Raw genomic sequence first — 18,057 nt, forward strand, 5'->3', positions numbered from 1 at the left:
GCCTAAACGCTTTATTAGAGCAAAAAGAACAAGATGCGATTATAGAAGATCGAAGCCTATGCTGAGCGCTTAACTTAAAGTCACGGGCTTTTTAAAAGTCGACCAGCGGGCAAATGAAAGCGAACACGGTATCTTCGTTGCCTAATCAAAAGCAAAATGCGTCAAAAGAAGCGCCCGTCCCAATACAGAGACAACCAACTCGTGACATAAGGAAGGCGACGATCCAGCACACGCTTACATACCAGATAGACAAAAGCCTGTAAAAACTATTTAAGTATTGGTGCACAAGGCAAACTCACCGCATTCTATGACATGTAGATGATATGATACGCGAGTAGACGGACAAATGTTGAAATTAAGAAGGGAATACAGGCACATATCAAGGCGCATGCAGAAACCTAAAGTACAGCATCCACGAACTTCTTGGAATGATCTGCTCCTCTATGGACACCGTTAATACTACTTTGATCCCCATGAGCATGAATAACGTACTCGGTTTTTCCATGCCGATAAGCAGCCGAATTGACTCGTCCAATTGCGGTACTAGGAGAAAGGCGGAAGAGCAACCTTTCTTCCAGAATCTGCACAAGAAACACCTGCTTGCGACGGCTGTGTAAAATTACACGCGGAATGAAGCACTTACGTTTTCTTGAGAAAGGTCGGTGTCCATGGGTAGCGACTTCCCCGTAGTCAATCAGCACGCCGTCGCATCCTCGCGAGGTGCAAACAACTACAGGGATTCCAATAACAAATCGAGTCGGTTGCCAAAATCCATAATCTTTCCATCCACAGGACTTGGCTTGACTGCTGGTCTCTGGTATCATTTCTTAGAAACTTAAGGTACAGTAACGTAGGACTAACACTCACCATTTCCCGAACGCCAGCGACAAGCTTTGTGTTGTTCTTGTGGCGTCAAGCGTGATTGCAAATTGAAAGAGCACATCACCGTCCTCCATCAAATCCTCGAAAAACCCAATAAATATTTTGCGCATTAATCCAGAATACTTGCGTTATAGTGCTACAATGTCAGTCCGAAAGTCAGTAATTATAAGGCAAGAGATCTATATCTATATAAGAGCCTTTTACGGATCATAAACCATTGCGTCCCTATCCTCAGCTAGTAACCTGGCATATTCCAGGCACAGTCGGTAGACATAAACTGGAAAAAAAAGTTCAGGGATAGGACATTTCAAAAAGGTAAACCGCATACCATCCATATCGATCGGCCTGCCCATGGTCTTTTTCCATTGTTTCCCCGCACGGGCAATCCGCCTTAGCTGGCGGTCAGCCTCTTGTGTCATATGCTCATCGCGCGACGGGATCACACCCAGACTCTCCGCAGCCTCGACCGTTACAGGTGACGGACCAGAGAAATACGCATGGATGTTGTAGATCTCCTTATAAGTCGTTGATAGCGGAATATAATGTACCCTGTTGATGACCGGGTGTGAGGAATACGAACCGGCGTTCATCATGAGAAACACTTACCATGGTTGTATCCAATCTGAATAAAACTCTTTGTACATTGTAGCCTTGACAGGGACACTGTCACTTGCAAGGAACGCCATGAAACGCCCGCTATAGCTCATGCCATCAAGGTCCACGATGTACTTGTACTTCCAATTATACCCCAACCAAACAGCGTCGGCAAACCGGTGATCCTTGACCAGCTCAGTCAAACCGCCAGGATAAGCCTCCGGGTTGGTAGCCTTGGTGAAGGCGACGTTCATGATGTCCTCGTTGAGCTTCCCCATGGCGACAGGAACAGATACATAGCGTGAGGACGATGGTGGGTCCTCGAAGGTCACAGTCCGGTTATTGTTACCGGTCTGTGATGCCATTCGGACAAAACGTTGGCGGTGATACTGGGGAGAGAAACCACTCGGATTGTTCCCTCCCCCGATGGAAGAGCCTCGCCAGAAGACTTTATCCAGCTTCTGCTCCCACGGTACTTCCATATCGTCGGTCTCTTTCAGTTCCAGATTGACGGGGTCCCAACCGTAGGTATACCGCTTGGTGCTTCCGTAGTAATAGTGGCTGGGAATCTTGATATCCATGAAACCTTTCGCTTTAGCCGGACTAAACACTGGATAGAGTACGGGAATTGTTCGCCAATCGGAGAAAAAGAGTCCTTGTTGATAGTGTGCATGCGGAAGAGTACAAAAGTCGAGGTTTGCCGAGCTCGAAGACAGGAAGTTGAAATCACTGCCTGGACGTTGCGTCCCGGACATATAATCGATAGGTTGAGCAGAAAAAACGTTCTTGGTGGATGCATACAGACGACGCGCGGGCGACGTAGGTTCGCATGTTCGCCGCATAGCCTCCCATACGTTGCCGTCGCCTCGCCAGTCTGGGATAAATTCTCCGCCTAGCATGCTTTCGACGCCAGCTGAAGAGAAACAAATGTCAGATGATAAGAATGCGAAACAGTGTGTAAACTCGCCTGTTGAGTCTTGGTTGGTGAGATTTGTGTATTTCCGATGCTCCCATGGTACAGTAACGCGACCTTCAGCGTTCGCGTTGACGGGGAGATCCATGTCAGGTAACTGGCGTAGCCTAAGTCAATGTCCTCGCAGATGTAGAATATACGCACAGTATGAACAAATTTCTCCATCATTCTATGCAATCCCTGAGCTCGAGCACTGACATCGCCATTCTCGTAACCCCTGTTCAGATTGACCAGAGTCGCCTTGCCGTTCCGTACTCTCACAAGGTCAACTGATGGAAGCTCGGCAGCCTGGAAATTTGTCGTCAGTGAAGGACAGCCTCCCCTCGGGTCATTGTTCGCGTACCTGTCGGGACCGTCGACGAAGCTCCTGTCCTGGCATGCTCCAAAATGGCTCGAGGTCCTCCATCAAGCCATCGTACTCGTCCACCATCACCACGTCATTGTCCTTGGCGAAACGCCACCATGCGTCGAAGCCCTTGGGTGGTGGGCGATGGTACCGTCGTATGTACTCTGCAACTGCATCCTCCAACGTCTGGCTTTGTCGCGACACCTTGGCCCTGTACTGTTCTTCGGCTGCCTCTATCAGCTTCGGTATCGGGTGAGAATTAATAGTCGCCGCAGAATTCGTCTCTCCCAGCGAGAAAACCGATTTTGGGATATCCAATTCAGCATGGCTTCTGCTTTCGGCCCAGAGACCGGCCTGGAGAAAGACAATAAAGACAAAGGCCAAAAAGAAATAACCGCTATGCCGCGCCCATTGCGCTTCAGGACGGTCAGCGAGCCGCATCGTCCTCGTCAACGACGGATATAAAAAGCGGGAAATGTGGTCGAGGGCGGCGCTATCAGAAGAGTATTTGCTGGTATTTGCTTCCGGAGGTGTTGGCTTTGGTAAACGACTGAATACGGTAGCATCGGAAATCGCCGGATTTTGATCGATCCGATCTTTCGAACCTTGTCACTATGCTACGCTGGAGATTCGAGAAGCGGGTAATCCCAGACATAGCGTTTTCGTCGAGCAAGTATAGTATCGTTTCTCAGCGCTAGCCAGAACTTGCAGAGGCGGCTATTGGTCGTTAAATTAGCAATCAGATGCTGAACATTTTGTACTCCGCGTTCCAGGCCTGAGAGAGTCAAGTGACTACTCCCTAGTCAGGATACTGACTACGCGCTCCTCCCCATCATACTAGGTTCACGACCTTTTGACGGGATTTACCGTAATTCAAGAGCTTCCACGACGGACTTAACGGCTCGGTCAAAAGGTACGATCTTCTTTTAGAAACGTAAATGATCAGCATGATGCCTCCGCCGCGTAGGAACTTTACCTCCCCACCGAAAACTCCTGCCAACTCGCATGGCCACGGGCCGAAGCAGACCACATCCGTGGTCCCGGGAGATGGTCCGACAAGACCGTAATGCTTCCACAAGAACCCGCTACTCGACTCGGAAATCATGATAAGAAATTAATTTCATCCCATGAAATACTCACATCCTTTTACCCATGTCGTCCAAGCTCTTCCAGCCTGTTAAAGTGGGCAATTTGACCCTCAGCCACCGGATCGTCATGGCTCCCTTGACACGATACAGAGCCACCCAGAAGACCCGTGTCCCACATGTCTCCGTGGTAAAGGAATATTACTCCCAGCGTGCAAGCGATCCCGGAACGCTCCTTATCTCAGAGGCAGTATGGATTGCGCAGAAGGCTGTCGGGAGAGACTACAATCCCGGTGTTTGGAGTCGAGAACAACTTGATGCATGGAAAGAGGTACCTGCCCTGTTTTATCTTACCATCATAATTATAAAATCCATACAATGCTTCCTCAGATAACAGACGCTGTTCACGCCAAAGGAAGCTTCATCTTCTGTCAAATCTGGTCTCTCGGTCGCGCCGCAGATATTACCTCCCTCCGAGAGGAGAATCCGCCACTTCCGTATACTGCGCCATCGCCCATAAGACTTACAGGGAAGGAGGAGACCCCAAGAGAACTTACAGCCGAGGAAATCCGGGAATATGTACGAATGTATGCCGAGGGCGCGTCTAAGGCTGTGTACGAGGGCGGATTTGACGGCGTAGAGATCCACGGTGCGAATGGGTACCAGATTGACCAGTTCATACAGGATGTATCCAACCAGAGGACAGACGAGTACGGGGGTAGCATCGAGAACAGGGTCAGGTTCGCCCTACAGGTAATAGATGCCGTGGTGGAAGTCGTAGGAGCAGAGCGGACTGGCTTCCGAGTCAGCCCCTGGGCCCCGTTTCAAGGCGAGTACTCCTCATTTCACGAGCAGCAATATCGTTTCCTACGTCTATCCAGACATGGGCATGGAAGACCCGGTCCCGACGTTCTCTCATTTGATTTTGAAGATCAGAGAAAGGCATCCTAACTTGGCGTACATCCACGTTGTTGAGCCTAGAATCAGTGGTCCGTTCACTCGGGACGAGGTGCCGCCAGGCGAATCAAATGATTTCATCCGAGAGATATGGGCTCCCAGGCCGCTTATTTCAGCAGGGGCGTATACGAGGGAAAGCGCTATGGAGACGGCAGATACGAAAGGTGATATCATTGCCTTCGGCCGATACTTTATTTCGAACGTGGGTATTCTGGGTAGGACAGACTCCGCTGGTTCGCTAACTTTGTATTCTAGCCGGATATCACTTTAAGGTTGAAGCACAGAATCCCTTTATCTCCCTACGACCGGCCTACTTTTTACATCAGGGGAGACACCAGTGGAAAGGGTTACACTGACTATGCAGTTGCCGTCGCACAATAGTGTATTTCTTAGTGTATCTGAGCACATATTGCTAACAATACCAAATACCGTCATCAATGCACTAACTGATCAGACCGTCCGTAGGCTACAAAAGAGCATTTTCGCAATAAATATTAAGTGTACATCGATACCTACAGCTAGCTTACGTGTTAACTCTCAAAAATTGTTTCAGTTTTAAATAACTAGCTTTGAGAATCAACTCTTCGAACAATGAGGATCAAATCTTAATGATATAGATTCCGAGTGTCAGTGTCAGCAAAAAAAGAATCACCCAAAGCAACTGCATTAAGGGGGAATCGAACCCCCGGCGGGTCGACATAAACATGGCAACGACCCAGGTTACCACTACCCCATTAATGCCGACGAAATGTTCTGAATTGTTGCATATAATAATAGGTCAATGTCAATGATGGATGTACCAACATCTCCTCAATCTATGCATCGCGCACAATACACGAGTCTACAGAAAAACATAAGAGATACACACCATCTGAGTAACAAACAAACAAACACGCACACGAATCCTCTTCCTCCACTTCTTCAGCGCTAAAACATACATCGGCTTCGGATCACTGAACGATAACATATCCCTCTCGCTCAACCACGGCCACTGTTCTACGGGATCATGCCCGCCCGAACTCCGTGGCGGAATCCATTGAGCCGGGAAGGACTCCATCGAGGACATGTCCTATACCAAACGAAGGTAGGTAGCCGAGGTAAATCTGCCAGCGCATTCCTACAGGCAAAGAACGACAACACACCGGAGCGAAGCTCTTCATATGCGAATACGGCCCATACCAGCTTGGTCTAGGGGCATACTGTTCAAGCGCAAGTGAGACGTAATTGAATGCTTCGCACATCGTCGGACGCACTTCATTCGCGTAGATATAACTTGCCGACCCGCTGTATGGGTGATTCATGATCTGCAGGTAAGAGAGCGATTGGCCACCAAGTCAAAAGTCGGACCCAGAACTAAATAGCCCTGGGGCAGTGTTGTACTGAAGGGGGGCGAGCTATAAAAACTCAAACTGTTGTGACACTTGGTGGGAGCCAAGAAGTTCCCCCGTGAGAGGCATCACGATCTGATTTCCTGGAACCCGGAGTGTCCACTATACATACCATGCAATGAGGTTTGGACGGCCCTGCCATTACATCAGTTTGTCCGTCAGGGTAAAAAGATGGTTTCCATAAATCCTCCGATAAAGATCAGCGTTGATACAAATAATACAATTGGCTGAATCGTCATCGCAAATCCACAATCTCCAGCGACATACCCTCTTTCATCTGAACATGTCCTTTGTCGGCGTCCTGGTGACAAGCGTCAATCACAAGGACCAGAATTCGTGGAATGGACACGCACGGTATATATAGGTTGATCCGGATGAGGATGGAATGCTTCTGTAGCAGTGCAGTTCAAAATCGTCTGCAGACCCGGGGGATCCGTAAGCCGAAAGATACCAAAGCTGTAATGGTGAGACGATGAGCTCCAAGTGAACCATATCAGAATCAGAGAATCAGAAGACGTACTTGGGGTTCTGCCTTGGTGCGCAGACGACAGCAAATGATTCGGGAAGCATTCGTTGAAACCCAGAGTGGGTATGTAAGTCGACAGAAGACATAAAGCCTATTCAGAATGAGAACACCGATCAGCGACAGTGGCCCAAGATAAGCAACTGAAGACATACAGGTTTGCGTGGGGTGCGTGTGGATCTATCAAGCAATGGTTGTCAGCAGATGCCTTCCCAAAGTCATAAACAGTGACAGCACACACCCATCCCAGAGTAATCAGGTTCCTCTCCTCAGTAAACCGTAGCACCAGCTCCTCTTGGTCCATTGTACATGTGTCACTCGTCGAATGCTGCTTCGGTATCAACAGTGTCGTAACGACAAACTTGTGACCCTTGTCCTTCCCGAGCAAGAGTCCACAGGTCTCTCGATTTATCATCGTGTTGACTTTTGCAATCGCTGTGAAACGCGGCAGACACTCGCGCGGCAGGTTCACGTGCTTGAGTTCCCGCGAAGACGAGTTTGACCGAGGTATTCGATCCGAGTCAGACCGAGAAAGATGAGGACGCGAGTTATGATGGTAGTGGTGACCATGGCGTTGAACGGGGTCAGGGTAAGCGACTGGTGGAGGCGGCTGGGCTGGAGGGTGAGGGAGAAGATTCAGGGGGTATAGCGGTTGAGATCTGTGAGGGTATCCTGGCTCGAAGAGGATTGAAGAAGCGATGGGAGCTTTGGTCGAGGAGAACATGGAATTGAGGGAAGGTGAGTATCCTTGCGTTTTTTGGTGTTGGCTCATAAGCTGCGGGTACTGTATTGGGCCTCCGTCAACGGGTGCCGGTGAAGTCGTGGTTATCGGAGGCGGATATAGAGGTCTAGCCAAACACGTTTAAGGCCACGAAAGGGGAAAGATGTACTTTATTACATACCGAGAAGGGCCCGCCCTAGTGGGTGTTCGGTTGTTATCAATAAAAGGTTGGTGTTTTTGCCTTGGGCGACGATACGAGGATGACTGCTGCGGTGCCTCAGAGTCCGTAGAATCGCCCTCGTACCGAGTCGGACTTTCAAGGGGCATCATGTGGGGTTCGTCATTGATATTCAATTGAGAGAAGTCAGCTGCGAAATCGGAGGTCCGCGAAGGACCTGCGGGTGGTGCTGACGATGAAGCTTCGCGAGAGGCTAACCGGGCTGTTGGAAGTGGCGGATAGCTAGAGGGTGGTGGCATAGGAGGAAGCTTAGGGAGTTGCTGGTACAGTGAAGCAGCGTTGTGTGCTGACGGGGCAAATCGGGCGGTTGGCTGTGCGATTGGTTGAGACGGTGGTTGGGAGGATGAAGGGACATTGTAATTCTGGCTTGACGTCGACGGAACAGGCATGGTCATAGGCGGCGGCGCGCTCATAGCTTCACGCATGGTTAACGATGAAGGAGGTAGCTGGGGGGGAGGCGGTACAAATGTCGCGGCATTACTCTCTGCAATCCTTCTCCGTTCATTCTGCGCGTTCCTCTCTGACTGCTGCTGTCGCTGCATCATCTCCTCCATTTGCTTTTGCCTCTTCTCCTCGTTTCGACGTTGCGCAATTTTCTCGGACCGGATCCGCATCTCTTCTTGCTGCTGCCTACGTTTTTCTTCCTGATTATTAGCCTGGGAGCTGGCCCCGTTTGCTGCTGGTGGCGGAACGCCTGCAGCTTGTCGTGCCGCACCCATGGCTGCAGCTATACGTCCATTCGGATAGTCATTTGGCGCCCCAGCGCTTGCGCGTTCCGCTGCCATCTGTCGATTGATGTCCTCAGTTTGCTTTTTCCACATAGCCTCTTCATCGCGCCACTGACGTTGTTGTTCTGGAGGTAAATTTATACGCGGCGACTCGGTCCGTCCTCCTTGGGAGTCATTTATTTGACGACTAAGTGATGCCGGAGTTGGGGTATGACCCCCATTCGGTTGCTGCGTTGCACCGCCATACTTGCGGTCCCATTCTTCCCGTTGCCTCAATAGTTTATCTTTTACTCCCGCAAGGTTGGCAAGAATACGTTCACCATTCTAAGAAAAACAATCAAATTAGAACACTGGTGTAATGAAATAAGTCAAGCGCCCGTAACCTGGGGGGACTTTGCCTAAGAAAACGAATAGGCGCACTCACTTTCGCCAAAGATGACTTCTGCTCCTCGTTGAGTGCTTTGTCGTAATCAGGGTGAACCGCAATGATCTCCAATGCCAGTTTGCCGGCACTAGCGTAAGCGACGAAGGCGTTTTGGAGGTCTTGCTGCTCCTCGTAGGTCTGACCTCGGTTGCGCCAAGTATCTGCAGCCTTCAATAGAGACTTGATAGGTATCCGGCTATCCTGGGACACGACGGCGCGCGCTGCAAGGTCGTCAATTGTCGGGGGTCGAGGAGGACAGCCCCCTGGTGGCGGGTAACGAGGCGACGTTGAAGACATGGCAGGTCAAATTCAGTGTCCTCTAAGGGAAGAAATGGGAGAAATACAGAAATGGTGGCGGTAATGATAGTGGTACAAGAATAAGGGTAGCTCCTCCGTCCGAGGCTGCGCTGGTCCTCAGCATCACGTGGTCGGCAGTCCTATTTTAGGGTCCCTAGGTCATTAGGGGCTATTTTCCCTACAAGGATTGTCTCAAGCGGTTTCCAAGTTTCAACGGGATTTATGTAAAATTGTCTCTGCGTGTTAATTTCGCAGAAAAAAGAGATTCAGTACGCCTCGTGTTCTGCATTCGAGCCCTTAAACTCCGGCGCCAAAGCCTTGGGATATCAATTCATTGATAACATCTCTACCCCGGATTTCCATGACGAACACGCATGTGCCTTGAACGGTTCACGTTGAAGGGGCGCTCTTACGGTACCGAACGAGCTAGCTGAACAAGAATGGATACTACTAAGATGGAATAGTAGAAATGCAAGGAAAAACTTGCCAGGACACGTCAGCCTTGACGTCGTCATTCTGATAAGAGGAACCAGGTATAAGGCGTGGAAAAGGGGAGAAAGTGCACCGTGCCGTCTATCGTATACTCAGCAAGAAAGCGACCAAACGATGAGGGTATCGCTAACGGTAACCATTTGCACCATGCGGATGAATCGAATTTTGAAAGACACGTTCAGGAATCCAAACAAGACTCGTATGGTCCATCGCAAGTACTCCGACATTGCATAATCAAAGGATTCTTTCATTTCGGCCTCTGGAGGATAACTTCGCCGCAAAGATACCGCATTACGGAAGTCGTCAGATTACCGTGAGCATCCCCATCCCGGAAATAGACCTTCAAATCCCGGTTATCCAGCTTAAATTCCGCACAAAAGATACCGTTTCTCCGGTCACTAAAGGTCTTCTGGGTATGAGCAGTGAATAGTGCTAGCTCAATGGTAAAGTTTCATGTAGAACCAAGCCAGAGAGCAAAAGAGGATGGTCTGCGCTCCAGTCTGTAACAGGTTTCAAGATAGTCCCCAGAAAGCTCCCGAGAGAAGTGGATAAGACGCAAGAAGTGGCAGTACGGCATATGAAAGGGCGTGCGTCATCCATGTGCTGCCAGAAAAGCTATTATTCTTTTCCAGAATCTGGTAAGACTCCGGAATGGTAGGCCTTCGAGTCTCAAGGCAAATCCCATTGATACAATTCACCGTTAGGGCCAGAGACAATGATGCAGTATAAGATCTGTGTTTTCTGTCGTCTGGTAACCAGTAAGGAATGGTAGAATCCTGTTATCTAGATCGCATTGAAAGTGCAGATGTGGCTGCAGACCACGAAAACACGGCCCGCCGACCCTTCCGATTTTTCTCGTCATCGGCCCGCTATACAAAATCAAACTTTATCGTCCAACACTCAGGGTAACCTTCGAAGTTTAGCTCATTGCCACGATGTCGCGCTTCGAGTACTATCAGTACCTCAAAAAACTAATTTACCAACCTCTTGGTAGCTCTTTCATCACGATGAATCGCTGAGAACACGATATGACCTGTTTCACGGTTTTTGAACGTTAAACCTCCGAAAGCGTGGAAAGAGGTGATTTTGTTTTACTACGGCCGTTACAATGTCTAACAGATATTTCTGCCAGATCACTCCCTCACTGCCAGCTCTGGTCTTTCGGGTACACATCAGACTATTTATGAAGCCTTGCAGGAAGAGGACTCGGCATATCCTTAGCCGCCCGGCTTTCAGACAGGCTATGTCCCCTGTCTGATGAGATCAACGAATACGTGCAGCCGTTTCGCTCAATCCGCAGCAGATGCTGTGAATAAAGTCGGACATGACGACCTTGAGGTCCATGACGCGGATGAATATCTCGTTGATCAATTTCTACAAGTCGTCGTCAATACTGTGGGAGTATATAGAACAGAGCATGGTTAGTGTAGACGCCGTCGTAAGGGCAGTCGGAGTTGAGAGGAAGGCTATCAGATTGCGCCTTTGGGGTGTTTCACTGATGGGGTACGTGTTCAACAATGTTATCGTGCTGTCTCACTTGATACGGGTTCATAGAGGTTCAAATGAAGGAGACCATATCCCCACTCCTCTGCTACTTTATTTCGTAAATATTGAGGAGGGGAACCCAGATGGTGATGATTACGCGTGATCCTGAACTTGACATTCAATTTTTTCTAATGGTTCTGTCCAGGAGACCACATATCTCAACAGGAGAAGTCACAAGAGGGACGGTGATAAACTCGCTGCAGACGAGAAGGGGGATATCACTACGTCCAGACGGTATATTCTTTCGAACGTGAGTCCAAGTCTGTCCATTGGGTGTTGAGTGGCACCTACGACTCGAAAGTCTTGATTAATTCTGCTACAGTGAACATAGAACATGCTGCTCGTCCGCACATCGAATGCTTGTGTCGGTTTCCGAGACCCCATCCCCTTCAGCTCTTCGAGTTCTGCTAGACTTGTAACCGTGATCACATCGGCTGCTGGTCTGGAGCTCGGCCTACCTCTGCCGAGCTTCCCATGGTCCACGGCCCGATGTTCAATCCACTCTTTGTCAACATCGTGAAGTTCACCTTAACCGCCCCGCAAAGTCGCAATTCCAGATATTACCAAGTTCTAGCAAGGGATCCGACTTACCAATGGTATTACTAACGTCGTCTGATAAATCTACGGGAATTTCCAAGGAAACCGTGTAAATAGTTGCGTAGCACGGCTATAAAACACGAATTAAGTTCCCAAGGTAATCTCGCACTTTTGTCGCTTCTCTTCATCATTTTCTAACATTATTGCGCATAGATGACTCTTGGATCTTCCAAGCTGTTCCGGCCAATCAAGGTCGGAGCCCTTACCCTCAATCATAGGATTGTGCTGGCCCCTATGGCGCGGTTCAAAGCGACGGAGACAGGTCATGTTCCGATCCTTCCAATAGTCAAGGAATTTTATACTCAGAGAGCCTGTGATCCTGGGACTCTTCTTATCACGGAGGCAACTATCATTGCCCGAAAGGCTGGGGTATACAAGCATTGTCCTGGGATCTGGGCTGAAGAGCAGCTGCAAGCATGGAAAGAGGTGTAGTAGTTTCCCAGAAATTTCAGGTTGATTCGAGAACTAATAAAATGTCTTCTTCAGATAACCGACTCTGTTCACGCTAAAGGGAGCTACATTTACTGTCAAATTTGGGCTCTCGGTCGTACCGCAGACTATAATGCGTTGTGGGAGGAGGACCCGTCTCTTCCTTACGTTGCACCTTCAGCTATCCCGCTTTCCGGCAAGGACAAAGTTCCCCGCCCCATAACTCTCGAAGAGATCCACGAGTACATTCAGTTATATGCTCAAGCAGCTGCTGATGCGGTCAATAAAGCCGGGTTTGATGGTGTAGAAATCCATGGTGCCCACGGATATCTTGTGGATCAGTTTCTGCAAGATGTAGCTAACAAGCGGACGGACGGTTACGGTGGGAGCATAGAGAATAGAGCACGATTTGGTCTCGAAGTGATTAACGCTGTCGTAAAGGCAGTCGGAGCGGAGAAGACGGCCATCCGATTGAGTCCATGGGGTATTACAGTGTCGGGTCAGTCGTTAGCCAATCGTTACTGACACCCCCAACTGACTGGTGTGGCCTTAAAGAGGTTCGGATGAAGGACCCGATTCCTACTTTCTCCTACTTTGTTTCGCAAATCAAGGAGAAACACCCCGATCTGTCCTACATCCACGTCGTAGAACCTCGAATTGATGGTGGTGAAACGCGAAATCCGGAAGATTTTTCTTCGAATTCATCTAACGACTTCCTCCGGGAAATCTGGGCGCCAAGGCCGTACATTGCTGCAGGAGCATTCACGAGGGAGACAGCAATTGAGGCTGCAGACGAAAAGGGGGACATCATTGCCTTCGGACGGCATTTTATTTCCAATGTGAGTCCTTTACAACGAATGGGAGGTATAATTGCTAAATTTTCATCAGCCTGATCTTACGAAGCGGTTGAAGAATAATGTACCCTTGACGCCATACAATAGGTCTACGTTTTATTTGTCTGGGAATGTTGCCGAAGGTTACCTTGACTACCCCTTCGCGTCTAATGTTAGCAACTGGGCCTAATGTCCTTGTATGAGTTTTCTATATCATTTAACGGAAGTGATTCTCTTGCTACAGTGTACTTGAACTGTCTTACTCTCGTTGGGCTCGGGTAGAACCTGTGTGAACTTTTTATTATGCTGGACGAGCCAGGTCTCTTAATCTCATAGCATGTACAAACTACGTAGTTCGCTTTTGTTGGTAAGAAGAGTCGCAGAAGAATCTAGTACCAATCTTTCCGCTTGAGCAACGCCCTTCGCCGTCGCCATATGGCCGGAGTACGCCACCTCGCCGACAAACTAATCCCTTCTCGCCTTCTCAACAATAGTCGCATCTGAACCACCCGCTTCCACTCATCTCCACGCTCTAGCACGTCCACGCAACGCTGCACTGGCTCGTACGCGTATTCCCCAATTTCATTGTCATTGACAAGGATAATGTCAACGTCAACTTCTGCACATGCAAGCAAGATTCGCGCAGATCTTTTCTGGACAGGCAGCGTCTGTGGGAGCCCCAAAAGGAGTGGCATAACTTCCAGGTCAGGCTCCCGTAGCCTGAAGGCTCTCTGCCGGCGAGGCGTACGTGTTATCACGTCGTCATGAGGTCGCCACTCCGCTAATCCACGCGCACTTGAAGGGAGCTGAAGAAGATAGAAGGACGAAACCGAGCTCATCAGCCGATTCCGCAGCTTTGAAAAGCGGTTGAAGAGGTGGTAGGTTGCTCCAACGACAAAGCAAGGGTGAACGGGTGACGCGACTTTGAGGAGTGGTAGGGTGGAGGGATGATGTTTTGACAGTAAAGTTGACGAATTGGGAAATATGATGTGCACGTAGTGACTCAAAGTTGTGGGGAGTAGTGTGTACGTATAATCTTGCACTGGAATGGCCTGGTATAAGATACAATTCATTTGTTACAAGAGAGTTTGAGAAGTATAGGACCCTTACGTTCGTAAACATCCTGCGAATGTCAGGACAGCATTCTTGGTTGTAATCCTGGAGGTCGTAAATACGCTGAAGAGTCTCATCTGTCGGGATAAGTGTCCATTCCTCATTCTCCAAGAGCTGCTTCATATCCGAACGTACTAATGGAAAATGGTGTAAGGTCTAAATATATGTAGCAGGGCAAACAACTTACATTGAACACGATTCAGGTGAGATTCCTGTTCAATTTTGCCTCGAGAAAGCCCCCAGTAGAACTCCATTTTGTATATCTTGGCAGATTGTAAGCATGTCAAGATAGATGATGGAAAATAGGCGTGCGCCACTGACCTCTTTAGAGCGTAGCCTAAAATAATAATCTTCTAATGCAGGAAGAGAATCAGCGGAGTCAACAGTCGTGAGGCACTCCAGTGGAACATAACTATTGAGTTTCATGGCAGACCTAGCGTGCGGTGATGAAGAGGAAAGAGGAAATAACCCAGCTTCTGCTTTTGAGAGAAAGGTGCAGGCAAGTCCCGTGATCTATGAATAACTTCTAACTACTAACAAAAGGTGACAGACGCCACTCGCGTTTGAGCCAGATGTACCAATGGAAAATGTAGTTGAATGGCAGTCTTCACAGAAATACGTTTCATTGAGGTGTTTGATGTGGCACGAGAAAATTGCCATGAGTAAATACTAAAGACTTGTAAACTAGATCTGCGTTTACAAGAAAGAACCCACCTTCCACTGTGAAGCTTTTCCAAGCCGAAGGATTGTTAACTGCAGTCTGTGATACGACGGGATTAGCATGCTGTAAGAGCCTGAGCACAAATAGTCTGACTTATCTGTGTCTAAATATCAGTTATGATATACACATCCATTTTCGTCGCATGGAGTGAGTATACATGTATGTTGGTGGTGGGAGAAGCGGCAACAGCAAACCATCAAGTTTATTCTTTTGATAAAGTATCAATTCCTCCGGTCAGGAGGTGGGCTCTTAGCACAGTTGGTAGCGCGCACGCTTTGCATGATTGTTAATCTGCGTGAGGTCGTGGGTTCAAATCCCACAGTGTCCATCAACGATGTTGTTGCAGAAGTTTTTGGTCGCCCTCAAATATCCAGAATCCAGAATCCAGTATCGGAGACTCGGAGTCCGGACTATCAGTCCTCTGATCTATCCCAGGTCAGGAGTCAGAAGGTTTCCGGGCTTACTGTCCATTATGGACATAAAGCTTACTTCCTTCCTTTCACGGCTCTGAGTACAGATAATAACTATTATATCGAGGAGTGTACAACTGTGAGTATCCTGTATTCTACGTCTTTAACGATATCTGAAGCGGTGAATCTCTTCTCAGCTTCGGCTTCTGCGGCTAGTATAACGTTCTAAGAGAGTAAGAGACGCGCCGTAGTAATTTCTGGTGCCAGGGTTTGTTTCCTGGAGGTTAAGGCATGTCGTTTGCTTAATACCTGCCAACAATCAGTACGCTTCTGACCGATCTTCGCTAGCACAAGTAATAGATAGCCTATTAGGTCGCGATAGTTAGGAAACTGAAGTTATCTGTATTAAAGCCTTTATACTACATAGATTGTCAGCAGAAGTGACGAAAAGGTAAAAAGTCAAAATGAATGATGCCTCCGTTCCTTCTTTGACCGGATAGATGCTACTTCGTCTGGTCGCAAGAGTGTATCCAATTTTTAAGACTCTAAAATGTATTAGGAAAAGAGAACAGTGGTGGACTTTGATGTATAATCAATCAAAAGGCCACCCCAAACGATCCATCCAAGCTGGCCATTGCGCTTGAAGTTTCCTGTAAGACAGACCATGTCAGCACATATCATAGACAGGGAAATGAGGCGCTTACTCCAGCAGCTCTCCGGTTTATCCAGTTCTACGGTGCTGAATTGCCAAACGAGATGCGTCGCAGTTCCACAAATAGAAAAGACAAAGAAACCCCAGTCTTGTCGATTCAGGTACCCTGCAACGAAAAGCATAGTGACAGAGATCATGGCGCAGCCAACGAGCATGGGCCTAATCCAGGTCCCGAATAGAATGGCGGTGGAAAGCACACCAGTTTTTACATCGTCAACGATATCTTGACAGGCATATATTGTGTCTGTAAAATATGGTGAGATTCGGTATACGACGTTGACTAGGCAGTCGCCAACCGTATAACATTGTCCAACTGATAGATACTTGTGAGCGACGTCGCGATGTGTTGACATACGAGGAAAAGCATACCACCAACAACCAGCAAGGACACAGCAGAGGATGTCGTAATCGAGCGTGTTCGTAGTTGACACATAGGCGATTACGAATCCGAAGTTCATGGCGAAGCCCAGCCACGCTTGAGGCCAGTACGTTACCCGTTTGAGGAGAGGGTATATCGCAAATCTGGAAAGAGCGGAGCGGGAAATATTTAGGCTCCCTGAGCATGATTGCAAGATAGGCTGTTCCTCTTACAGTGGGAGAAGCTGAAACAGGGCCGCGTAAAAACTACAAATAAAGTTAGATTTAATAATCGAAAAGTATAAACCGGTAACTGACGCTAGACCATCAAGCGTGAGATAGAAGAATAGAACTCCCAGCGCGTATTGTACCAGAAGGAAGATGGTCGCTGCGAGGACGGTGATGCGTCCACTTGGAAGCGGTCTATTCTTCGTTCGCTCTGGGAAGTGGAATCGTGAGATCTTTGGAGTAAGACGCGGAAGGATGGACCAACCGACACCAGCATCCATGTTCATATCAAATATATCGTTGACGGTGCAAGCTGAGCTACGCACTATAAACGCCCCGATGAGGCATTCGATGAGCTTATACGCGTAGGAACGTAGCACGATTGTTGGCGCCATTGAATATGACGCCATGGTCAATCCCCAAGCTGAAAGAAATCGTCTCAATCGACGTCACAGAAGGGGTTTAGTCGCATACCAAAAGGCCAGAACATCAGGATCGTTCCCGTGGGCTACAAAGAAATAAGGTAAATGACTCCTAGCTTACAGTCCCGATAAAGATAAAGCCAACCTTGTCGAGACGAATCAGCTCCATATATGGGCGATATTTCTCTGGAGCGATATTCAGAGGGAATTTCAGGTTGACCCTTGTTGGCAGAGCATGATAGGTGGGGAGCTTTTCATGGTCAGGAAGGAGGGATGTGGTCTCACTGTTCATCGCGTTGAGGAACGAGAGGCAGACTTACGAGATATGAAGAGAGTTTGGGTTGGCACGATGAGAACACGCCAGGTTGAAGTGGTTTATATACCGCTGGAACAAGGAAAGAATCGAGGGGTCCCATGATTATCGGACGCGTCTCCGACCCGGATCGAGCTGTGCTGATCTAGCACGAATGCAATAAAATCATTTGTCGTTATCGGTACCCCTCCTGTGGCTCTAGGACGCTTGCGGAACTGAGATGGCTTCAGCTGAAGGTTGGCTTTGCACGGCCAGGATTCAACCTGTCAGACTTTGAGTTTCAACTCAAATCAATGACCAAAGAAACGGCACAAACGTTATCCGCCACCGCTCTGTGGACTAGGGTATTCGAGAGCATCACAAAGGGGTCGCCTTTCGATAGAGAGAAACTTTGGTAGGCGCAGGAACAAGATCTTTTTCGACCTTTCCGTCAGTAAGGACGTTCTCTAAGAAATATTATCATGCTTGCGCCTCGGACCATACAGAAAACCAGTTCACTGTGACCATGAATGGGGCCGGCGGTTAGCTCCGCAAATGTTAACGATCTTTCCCTCAGAAGGTCGTTAGCGCAATCAGTATCCTTTGAGGGTTTACGAGTCCGGTTGGCTCGGGTTCCTTGAGAACAGGACATCTTTCCGTGGCATGCAGCGGAAGACAAAAGGACGGCAACAGGATTAACATTCATGGTATGCAGTTCAGTGCCCGAACCCCATTACCACCGGGGCCGAG

The 18,057-nt window shown here is 48.6% G+C and overlaps 7 protein-coding genes and 2 non-coding genes across 9 annotated transcripts; 3 read left to right on the forward strand and 6 right to left on the reverse strand.

Moving 5' to 3' along the window:
• Window positions 1-1,082: 1,082 nt before the first annotated feature.
• On the reverse strand, window positions 1,083-3,236 carry EV420DRAFT_1267833 (capsular associated protein; the record flags this gene model as incomplete). Its single annotated transcript, XM_060467411.1, has 6 exons — window positions 1,083-1,159; window positions 1,211-1,431; window positions 1,489-2,376; window positions 2,440-2,546; window positions 2,594-2,737; window positions 2,793-3,236. 6 exons carry the CDS (start codon window positions 3,234-3,236, stop codon window positions 1,083-1,085), a joined length of 1,881 nt encoding a protein of 626 aa, XP_060332541.1.
• A 711-nt stretch (window positions 3,237-3,947) lies between these two features.
• EV420DRAFT_1306399 (uncharacterized protein) lies at window positions 3,948-5,678 on the forward strand (the record flags this gene model as incomplete). Its single annotated transcript, XM_060468494.1, has 4 exons — window positions 3,948-4,211; window positions 4,271-4,701; window positions 4,736-5,039; window positions 5,093-5,678. 4 exons carry the CDS (start codon window positions 3,948-3,950, stop codon window positions 5,216-5,218), a joined length of 1,125 nt encoding a protein of 374 aa, XP_060332542.1. The 3' UTR covers window positions 5,219-5,678.
• On the reverse strand, window positions 5,500-5,578 carry EV420DRAFT_t128. Its single transcript has one exon. It is a non-coding gene; the product is annotated as a tRNA-Gly (tRNA).
• Window positions 5,679-6,460: 782 nt separating the features above from the next.
• On the reverse strand, window positions 6,461-7,472 carry EV420DRAFT_1268032 (uncharacterized protein; the record flags this gene model as incomplete). The annotated part of the gene is made up of 5 exons (XM_060467419.1): window positions 6,461-6,526; window positions 6,579-6,681; window positions 6,746-6,842; window positions 6,904-6,928; window positions 6,990-7,472. The coding sequence occupies 5 exons, from the start codon at window positions 7,470-7,472 to the stop codon at window positions 6,461-6,463; spliced, it is 774 nt and encodes a 257-aa protein (XP_060332543.1).
• Window positions 7,473-8,636: 1,164 nt separating this feature from the next.
• Window positions 8,637-9,268, reverse strand: EV420DRAFT_212940 (uncharacterized protein). Its single transcript, XM_060481239.1, has 2 exons — window positions 8,819-9,268; window positions 8,637-8,759 (listed from the first exon to the last, which is right to left on the reverse strand). Exons 1-2 carry the CDS (start codon window positions 9,154-9,156, stop codon window positions 8,723-8,725), a joined length of 375 nt encoding a protein of 124 aa, XP_060332544.1. The 5' UTR covers window positions 9,157-9,268; the 3' UTR covers window positions 8,637-8,722.
• Window positions 9,269-11,671: 2,403 nt separating this feature from the next.
• EV420DRAFT_213069 (uncharacterized protein) lies at window positions 11,672-13,342 on the forward strand. Its single transcript, XM_060481240.1, has 5 exons — window positions 11,672-11,887; window positions 11,944-12,216; window positions 12,277-12,718; window positions 12,775-13,058; window positions 13,108-13,342. The coding sequence occupies exons 2-5, from the start codon at window positions 11,944-11,946 to the stop codon at window positions 13,240-13,242; spliced, it is 1,134 nt and encodes a 377-aa protein (XP_060332545.1). The 5' UTR covers window positions 11,672-11,887; the 3' UTR covers window positions 13,243-13,342.
• Window positions 13,343-13,441: 99 nt separating this feature from the next.
• EV420DRAFT_1478280 (uncharacterized protein) lies at window positions 13,442-14,591 on the reverse strand (the record flags this gene model as incomplete). Its single annotated transcript, XM_060469479.1, has 4 exons — window positions 13,442-14,104; window positions 14,163-14,299; window positions 14,353-14,428; window positions 14,487-14,591. 4 exons carry the CDS (start codon window positions 14,589-14,591, stop codon window positions 13,442-13,444), a joined length of 981 nt encoding a protein of 326 aa, XP_060332546.1.
• A 538-nt stretch (window positions 14,592-15,129) lies between these two features.
• EV420DRAFT_t117 lies at window positions 15,130-15,214 on the forward strand. Its single transcript has one exon. It is a non-coding gene; the product is annotated as a tRNA-Ala (tRNA).
• Window positions 15,215-15,851: 637 nt separating this feature from the next.
• Window positions 15,852-17,307, reverse strand: EV420DRAFT_1641056 (4-hydroxybenzoate polyprenyl transferase; the record flags this gene model as incomplete). The annotated part of the gene is made up of 9 exons (XM_060477181.1): window positions 15,852-15,946; window positions 16,001-16,252; window positions 16,305-16,321; window positions 16,378-16,530; window positions 16,600-16,632; window positions 16,684-16,804; window positions 16,859-17,017; window positions 17,068-17,101; window positions 17,161-17,307. 9 exons carry the CDS (start codon window positions 17,305-17,307, stop codon window positions 15,852-15,854), a joined length of 1,011 nt encoding a protein of 336 aa, XP_060332547.1.
• Between the last annotated feature and the right edge of the window lie 750 nt (window positions 17,308-18,057).

This window comes from Desarmillaria tabescens, assembly GCF_030435595.1.
Source record: "Desarmillaria tabescens strain CCBAS 213 chromosome Unknown EV420scaffold_12, whole genome shotgun sequence".
NCBI lineage: Eukaryota > Fungi > Basidiomycota > Agaricomycetes > Agaricales > Physalacriaceae > Desarmillaria > Desarmillaria tabescens.